Source organism: Opisthorchis viverrini (genome assembly GCF_000715545.1).
Source record: "Opisthorchis viverrini unplaced genomic scaffold opera_v5_448, whole genome shotgun sequence".
NCBI lineage: Eukaryota > Metazoa > Platyhelminthes > Trematoda > Opisthorchiida > Opisthorchiidae > Opisthorchis > Opisthorchis viverrini.
The window spans coordinates 332,580-341,948 of NW_008752106.1; the positions used below are offsets into that span (position 1 = coordinate 332,580).

A 9,369-nucleotide genomic window follows, 5' to 3' on the forward strand; every position below is an offset into this window, starting at 1 on the left:
ACATCAACCCACACGAGCTATGGTTCTGAGACTGTCGAACAACTAAAGATGTCTCAGTTCCGCTGCTCGAATAGGCCAAGTCTCGCATCCATACAACAGAACATCTTGATACACACGTTCCTTCAGTGTTCGAGTCCGAAATCCTAATCCCTCAAAAAACGATAGGTTGAAACCTATTTGACTTCAAGGAAGTGATCTTTAATTTTTATGCGGTAGCGTTCGGTTGTTCTGTTTTGCTGTCCTGTCGTGTTCCAGGGGCTAGATACGTGATTCCATCAAATTTGTGACATTCTGGTAACCAGCGTACGACTCAAATGTTCTGATAGCTTGCTTGTATTAGGTAGAAGGACATGTTATTTGAACCGAATTAGGTCAGATAAGTTTCAAAACAATAGAATTTTGTTTTTGGTAAGGAAGAAACTTTACTTAACCCACAATAGGCTGCTTGCGGTATGTACTAAAGATAACGCTACCGGCCACAGCCAGCGTCTTCATTTGTTTGAAATTTATTGAAGAAAATTCACAACCAGAGCCTCTGCATCTGAGAGCATACTTGAGTTATTCAGTAGACGACAATTGGATTATCAGACCCATGTTCTTGGGAAATGAAATTCTGGATCGTTTAGGCAGAAGCACTCATCTTACTGTTTAGTTTAGAAGCAAGTGCACCGAATTCCGATTCATTTTCAGTACGTTGTTCCAAGGATGAGTTAAACACAATGCTGATCAGCCGCTCATAGCCGAACAATTAGGTAAGGTTAAACCTCTTGTTTAAACCCAAAGTTCGGGGGTCCATGTCTCTCTAACGTTTCGTGAGATGCGCACTACTGATGTTTCTCAATAAGGGTAAAACAACTGAACAGCGTTCCTTGAACTTTCATTTTTCCCACCCATCACGTTATCTAGTTGGGCAGAAGCAACAAGACATACACGTATTGTCATGCAAGGCAGAAACCCCGCATGCAGGAAAAAGCAGCTCAAATTTTCCTTGTAAATCAGAAGCTTGATATATATAGTAGGACCCGTGAGTCTGTTTCAAACGTTTCTTTATTATAAAAGATAATCTATGTGTAGTAAGTTGATGCCCATAACCACTTTATGCTGCCTTATGGACTGATGGTTTGGTATGGTCTACTTCAGCTATGTAAGGTTCTCCTCTTTCTTCATCAGTCCATTTGATAGGACAGTTTTGAAGTGAGACCCAGGTCAACTAGATGGCTTGTGGTCGCGATATACAGGAAAAGGTTGATGGCACAATTTTATGAAACGGTAGACTAATTGATCGATTTCTGGAGGTGTTCAAGTAATCCAGTAGCACATCATATGAGATTTGGTTTAATACGAGTAGTTCACTGTTGTTGTCAACTCATGTGGACACGAATCGCTGAGGCATCCAGCTCTATAAAGTTTTCTCATCAATGTCGAAAGTATGTACATTTTGCGGCAACTGAGAAAGCGTCGGTAACCACGATTCAGTTAACCTGCGTCTGTTTCAGAGGAAAACAAAACCAAATGTCGCATCTGGACGAGGAACCAATTCCATCTCCAAATGGTTGATCACGACCACCGACGAATTGTTTGGAGTGGTTTTGAGAAGGATCACTTAAGACGACCTTGATATCAGTTGCCTTGCAGTTCAGGCGTTTAAGTTATAGGAAACAGCTACCAAATTAAAAACCTTACATCTTTTCAATGCCCCTTGTATCAGACATTTTAGTCAAAGACTCAAGGTGAATTATATCAGTCAACCCCATTTTTGACCTGATCCTACCACCCGTACTTGCAACCCTTTTTTCACTAACTCTTGCTAGCTACATTTCCATACACATCAAACGATAGACTTTAGTAAATTCGTTTACCGATTTCCAAACTAGTATCACGTTTCTAAACCGCCGACTAGAAGAATAACAAAAATAATTCATTTTGCGACCCAAAAGCTCTGATTCATGCTGCAACCTTTAATGGCCGTAATCACTGTTAAATTGGAGAGCAGTCATTCCTAACCAAAATATTGCTTCTTCTTTCGATCACTGAATGTTGCACTTCCAAAATCTGCATGCGTGCGCTCAATCCAGCCGTGTAACCAAAATTCCTCTGGACATACTTGAATGTCTTGCGTTTTACTCATCGGAACTCACCGCACCGACTTGCATTGTCTGCGGGATGAGTTTGCCTTCAGCTCCAGGGATGAAAACGACTTACCGGAGTGGATCTTGGTAAACGGTTGCCTCTGCTCTCCATACTGCTCTCTTGTTCAACTAAAATCAATATAGGTTGATAATTTAGACAAGGTCTATCTGGCAGGTCAATATACGCCCCGATTGACTCCAATGCTGAACTGAGGGATTGATTCCAATATGCAAACTACAGCGTGCAGATAAAGGCACGCAGTAAGCTTTTGTTTGAGTTTACCACTTGCAGTGCTGTAAGAATCTTCCATCACCTCTCAATACTCCTTAGCTGCTTCAAACTTCTATACTTACACAGGCGGTCGAAATACCCCCGTGAGGTTCGCTAATAGACAAGACATATGCAGACAATACTTTTGTGCTTAGTTTAGATCTTTCTTAGTTGTAGTTCACTTTAAGTGACCAACATTAATATGTTGCATTATTGCTTGTGCAGTTAACATTGCGACTACAAGACTGGATGAAATCAAAACCTGCATCTCGTGCTTTCGGACAAGCCATCCGATAAAGTTGGTAAAGTCGTTCGCGAGGTGGCTTAGGACGAGAGTACCCATCAAACCGCGGAAGCTTCTCCCAAACTTTGACACCTACGGTGACCACTTTAGATCAGTTTACGTGTCACAAAAAAGATTAAGCACTGCGGCGGTGCCATTTTTACTGCTTAATGGACTAAAAGCAAGGCTTTTACGCGCATAAGATGCACTGTTTTTGCTAGTGTTTAACAATCGATGCATCTGAAGGACTGAGTTAACCTGGCGGAGGCATCGGATTAGCAGTGATGAGGTATTTTAGGCGGCTTTAGGAATAGGAGACTCTCTGAAAATGTATGGGCTACTGATGCCTCATTAGTGCGCTGGTTATGACATGTGCTTTGGACAACGGAGGACCGTCTGGCTTGTTCAGCTCTTTTCTTCCAGATCTTAGCGGAGTGAAAGCAACCGAGACGCATGCAGTGTATAAAGTGGCAATGAGGTATGATAAAACTCGTCCGTAACTGCCGTCTGCTTGGATTAAGAACGTAGTCATTGATGGTTGATGACCATAAGAGATATAGGTTAACCATGTGACGCTTATGCATCAAAGCGGTATTTTTCATTCTCAGCCGCCTAGCTTTATGTGCCCTCAGAACAATTAATGATACTAACATACCGGTATGCTATCGCTTTCCAAACTCTCTTGCTTTCCTGTGGCAGAAACTTCAGCAGTCGAGACCAACGTACCCTCGGTGCATTGATTTAAAGCTAATAAACTCGTCGACTTATCACCACTATATGGAAGTAATGTTTAGCCTAGCTTACGCAGTGTGCTGACGTTTTTTATGCATTCCTGTCTTGTGTAGTACATGCTTCAATTGATTTTTATTTCAAATGAACTCGACTGAGTATGACTGCGAACCCAGATACATGAAACTATATTCATTCGTAAAAGGCCATAACGTAATTTCGCTTTTGTGCCTTCCTAGACTTCGTGTTTGCTGCTTCTGCATCTCCTTGATGGTGGCCGTTGCTGGGACGTTGAATGCTTCCTATGTTTTAACCTATAGCATCTAAGCTACAGGCGTTCCTAGCGTTTCTCGCAGTTATTCAGTTCTAGAATAAATTTTTGGATCGATGCTTTGTCCAATATCTCGTGCTACACATGAAGAGAGTACCAACCACGAAAATATCATTTGGTACCTTTGTCGTACTACTTATTCCTGTCACTTTCCACCCACCGCTCCTGAGCCTTCATGTTCTAAAGTTATAGGCATCCCTCATCCAGTTGACATTTGGTCCGTAAATTCTCTTATCTGGCGTCCGCTGTACAGATGCTGCCTACGGACAGGTGTGGAGAAGACTCGATAGCCAACGCAGAACCTAACAATTCCTATATTCTCAAACATAGCTAACGGTTTTGATGTCCAGCATCAGTTACTTGCAGATGCATCTTAGCCATATGATCCGAATTAATGATCCACAGCGACACTCACTAAAAGCGGATTTATTTGGTTTTCCATTTACAACACGTAAGGACGTCCATTGAAAATTCAGAAGTATGTTAAAATAAGTTCCTGAATTCTGTTGACTCGCGTTATTCTATCGGTTCACTGCACTTCTGGTTTACAGTCAAAGTTATTTAAGTTGATCTACAGAAGCTCTACGATCAAACATCTTCAACGCCGCTTTTTACGAACCAATAGCCCATCCATGACTGGATCCTTCATAAATATATGGATTATTATACCGGAAAAACCTAAACTAATCGGTGACCGGCATGCGAATAATTATTACAACACTTGCATAACTAAACTTACCAAGATCTACGGTGAGGTTGACGGAGTCTCTAAAGTGCAAAAATGGATTATCTGCCATGGTTTCCGACTGCCACCAATTATGGGGATTTTTGTCTGTCATATACTCGGCAAAGTGACTTTCAGAAGGGTTTCGAGAATCGCAGTATTGACACCGGCTTGCCATCCCAGAATTTGACATGTGGATACAATACTTCTGCCTCGACCTTTCCCCACATGTATTTGATGCTATTACACGGCGATCAGCAGCAGCGCTTGTAAACGGCGGATAGCACATTTGAGGCTTTCCCTTTCTGTCTGTACACTCGCTAGAAACCCAAAGCACATCCATAGGTTCCTGTGTTTTGGCTTCATGAGTTAGTAACAAAAAAACAACCGGGAGAAAGGCCGAAGCAACCAGCCCGCGAGAAAACATCTCGACGTTTGTAATGACGCTATCAGTCCGTATGACCTGAGCGTGTAATTCAAGGAGTAAAACGAAACGTTCAGTTCAGCACAACCGTTCAAATTCCATGTCCCGTTGACAACTCGAGGCAAACGCACATAATTCTGTGGAGAGTGGTGCCGCTACATGCCCAGGCCGATCTAGGGAGGCTGGAGTAAAGGCCGCAACCGGCCGTTTGGAGGCGGCCAGAAATCATCTTGCTATCTTCGCGCCTTGACAAGGGTCACCGAGGAGATACCCACCAGAGCAGAACGTCACAAGCTGTGTCCTACGGTCCTAGCTGTTGTGGTAATTCTGAAAGATGGTACCTGGTGGCCGAACAGAAGCGCCGCGGCCGTCTGACATTCACAGCCACTAAGTATTCGCCGAATGGAGACGATTACTCGGGAACGACCGTGGTTTAAGGTCCCTACGCCCTACTTTAGACTGTCTACACCTAGCAGGTTATCCTAAAAGTTCTCAGCATGTGTATTTCTTTAAGTGAACGCATTTTCAACGTCATATGTTCTGTCTAATTGTAAGAAGGCCTACAAAGGTATGGAAGTAGGGACTTGAGGTGAAAGGCGAATTAAGTAGTTTGCTGCACACCTGTGACAATTCATGGAACTTCCTAGAGCGGGTGGACACTAACTGTGAGTGAAGTTCACTCCTGTACTCTTCAGTCCACACCTACCGATCGACTCGACGGAAGAAGAATCATGTGAATACCTGTTCTGAGTAATCTTCAAGTCTCCCCCCGAAACTCTTCGTTCGTTTTTACCCTGAAAAAAGCGAAAATTTACACACGGGGAAACTTTTCGCCTTCCACGAAGGCACATACAACCTGACGTTAGGTTGTCGTGACGCTAGTTAGCAGGAAGGTGTAGAGCTTGTATCTACAGGCTGGACATCACAGTAATGGTGTACGGTGAGACTGTGGACACTTACTTATATCGCAGTTTTAATGGAGTTGGATGTATGAGTTCCTTGGGAGAGTGAGTTGGTGTCAACACACAAGACGGAATGCGAAACGTACAGAAATTTATTGACTTTGTGGGCAGCACACTGAAAGTCCATCGAGATGGTTAAATCCGAACGAATTTTTCAGTAGATTAGAATGGATGCGTTCTGCAGGCGGCTGAGGCCAGGTGAAGGGCTTGTTGGTAGTTGTATTTGAGGAAACGAGTAGGCAGAAAGGTAGAGTCTACGGTAGGAAGGAGAGAGTTGCGGATGTGCCATCAAACTGGCTATGAGAGTGCCATGCCACCACTGCATTGACATTCTTGGGTTTCTGGGAGGCCTGGCGACGGACGTCATGCATGTGGTGATTGGGCTGGGATGTGCAACTCTGTGAGCAGCGGGATTATCCAGGCTGATCCTCTGGATTCCTAGAGATAAAACAAAGCTAATGCACCAGCGCGGGTATATTTTTGGTCTGGATGAGGATCCCTTCGGGGGTAAAGCACAAATCATGTAAACTGGATAGAAGCAAAACATGCCATCCAGCGCAGCCATTGCCGAAAGCCAAGGCTTGGGAAGAAGTAGTGGGATGATATCAGTAAAGCTTGGAGAGTTTTAGAAGACATAAAATAGGATAAACTCCATTATTAAACAAAAACCGAACGATTATAATGGAGCTGTGTTTCAGCCCACTATGCAGCGGAACAATCCTGTAGTGAAAAAGTGCTGTGCGGGTACTCCCAGACGCCTCAATCACGTCCGATTTCATCATGTACCGGAGAAAGGTCAAAAAAGAGACATGCATTTTACACCCACCTGATGACTAAGACTTCACGTACACAAGCGCACAGACGGCCATGTATGGTTAACCGAGACAAAGGAACAACTGCCCGAGAACTCGTGTGGGTATGCAGGAGACACTGGTTGGTCGAGAGGAAGTCGACCATCAAACACAATCACAAAAAATCACATGATCAGAAAGCCGTAACTGCATTAGCACACAGTTTTCTGGCCGCCTTCTTGTCCTTTTACTATAAGCATACAGTAATGTGTAGAGATACAAGAGATTCTTACAGTAATGGTGGTGCCAACAAGTGGTTGAGTGGGATGAGATCGGGACGGACTCGTACTCAGCAGCCCAGCAATCAGATACTGGCCAAGCTTGCCCATGTGTGGCATTATAATGCCAGAGGCATAATACAGATCGGTATAGATATGCGAAGAGATATTGTGAGGCTAAACAGACACATAAGGACAGACAGTACAAGAACTTTCGAGACGGTGGACCAGGTTATCTGTGGGTAATTGCGTGATTTGCACAGCGCCATAATCTAGGGAGGGAAATCGAATGTAATAGAAGTGGTCACAAGTCCCAGAAGCGTTGCTATCAATTTCAATGAACAAATGGTGCATGGCAAATATGCCTCTGGATGCTAGTCTTATATGGCAGTGGCCAAGGGCTAGAAATCCTACTGTACATATTTTTATTCATTTAGTTTGTACGTTTTCAGTCCTGAAAGAAGTTGATAGCTGTGTTTGGTTGATAAGGTGGGCTTTCGTGCAATGCAACCCTAAACATGACGGAGACAGCTTCAGCTTTGCATGTTCATGTAAGCTGTGGGCACAAAAGAGTATCTTCATGCTATCCGGTGCATGTTTTTAAAGGGATTTTTGACGTACGAAAGGTCAGTTATCCACCATGTATGGTTTTCGGTGTTGCAAGGTGGATGGTACAATTAAGCGGGGTCCAACGCCAGCAGCGAAAAAATAAATTCAAGGCCAGATTCAAAACTGCTCCCGACGGAAGATGTGCAACTGCTACTTAAGGACTCGAAAGTATAGCAACGCAACATGGTGCAACGTAACAAAGCAACCTCTTTGCAAGGTGTATTCAAACGCCAAATGGGCATTTCATCCAATCGTGCACGCTGCCAGATACACACTGTGGGAAAAAACTTGTGCCTCCTTAGACCATAATGAACCGGGCAACGGGTCCTGCTAGTAAATAGAACATACAGTCAAATTAGTAACTTCACAGCTACTTTTGCAAACACACTACCGCTGCCTGTTCAGGCTGAGTGGAATCTATCCGGAGGTCTCCAAGGCTACATCACTCATGTCAACAAAATAATCCTACCCGATGTTTCCTCATTCACACAATGAAATAGACTTTTCCTATGCCTAAGAGAGGACGATCGTCAGGAGGATATACAAATCTGGTGACCGAACATTGTCTGACAGATATAGGTAGTTAGGCCTTACTGGCACATCATTATGCCGTACTGTGATGGAAGGTATTCTGAGGCGGGCTAATTTAAAGTGCCTCAGGGTCAACAACTGGATGTCGCAGGGGCGACAAGAACACGCCCAACGGCTCGCTCATACGGCACACATGCCCACATTTATGGGCAGCTAAGTCCAAGCCAAAAACGAAGGTCTCTTATTGGCTCTCCAAAGGCGCTCCGTCCTATTAAGTTCCACACGTGCCGCTGCCTCGCAAATCGAGTCATTCCCACGCTGGGAGAAAATTCTCCAATCGGCCAAACCTACTCTTCCGCGCAGGTTTCCAGTAAAATCACTCAAAGCCACGTTTAAGAACAACCCCGCTCTCTCATCTACGGCAGCGATTTCCCAGATGCTCTTTAGGATACGGGTCCACTTTTGTGGAGCACCGAAAATTCCGAAGATACAACACCAGTACTCTTCAGGTTGATGAGACACCGCAAAGTAGCGGCCATCGGACTGGTATCTTCCATTGAATGACGAAAGTTTTGTCCATACGCCGTTCAGATGAGGGCTAGTGAAAACCTCCCCATGCGTGTTTAGAACTGACCAGAGGGCAGGGAGATATGATAGAAAGGAAGTTTACGTGTGGATTTCGTCAAACATGCCCTTGTTTAGCGGTGAAAAATCGGTCCAACGGTATTCATCGTTTCAAGGGATGATTCGGCTCACAGCACATCCCTTTATCGAACAGCAATTCATCTCATTTCGGGTGATTGATTACTACATCCTAACGCTGACTTTTGTCCAATCTGCACAAAGTGCTTGTTCAGATGCCTTTATGTGAGTCAATGCGTTAGCAACCTCACTGGATCGCTCTGAGAACTTGAACGGCAGTTCTGCGCGATTTTGCGCTTGCGACTCTCAGACGAATAGGGGCTGGTGTTGGATAAGAATACACTCGACCGAAAGTCTTATGCAAAGCCCTGCTCCGTGCATTATTTCGTAACTTTGTTAAAAGTCCTTGTTTTAATGCGTGAGTGCTTGCTTGAGATCTTTGAAAATCGAAGTTGTCCCTGACGATTGAGCTGATTCGGCTGAGATGATGGTCATGTTCGGTCTGCTTTAGGGACAGTATACCCTGTAAAGTTTGACGAAACCAGCAAATAATTCCGGGGAGCTTGGCAGAGTTCAGGTAGAGAATGAAGCTTGAACCCTTGGTTAGATAAGCATGTGCTGTTTGTTGGGCTATGAGACACACTGGGAGGGTTAGCTCGAGGTAA

At 44.2% G+C, this 9,369-nt stretch overlaps 1 protein-coding gene across 1 annotated transcript in view; it reads right to left on the reverse strand.

Annotated features, from left to right (window-relative positions):
- The window catches only part of T265_15345 (hypothetical protein), a gene marked incomplete at both ends in the record, with an annotated part of 90,174 nt that extends 85,273 nt beyond the window's left edge, over positions 1-4,901 (reverse strand). Inside the window, one exon of the mRNA XM_009177672.1 lies at positions 4,483-4,901. Within this exon, the coding sequence (XP_009175936.1) occupies positions 4,483-4,894 (412 nt within the window). The remainder of the gene's footprint in view (positions 1-4,482) is intronic.
- Positions 4,902-9,369: the final 4,468 nt, after the last annotated feature.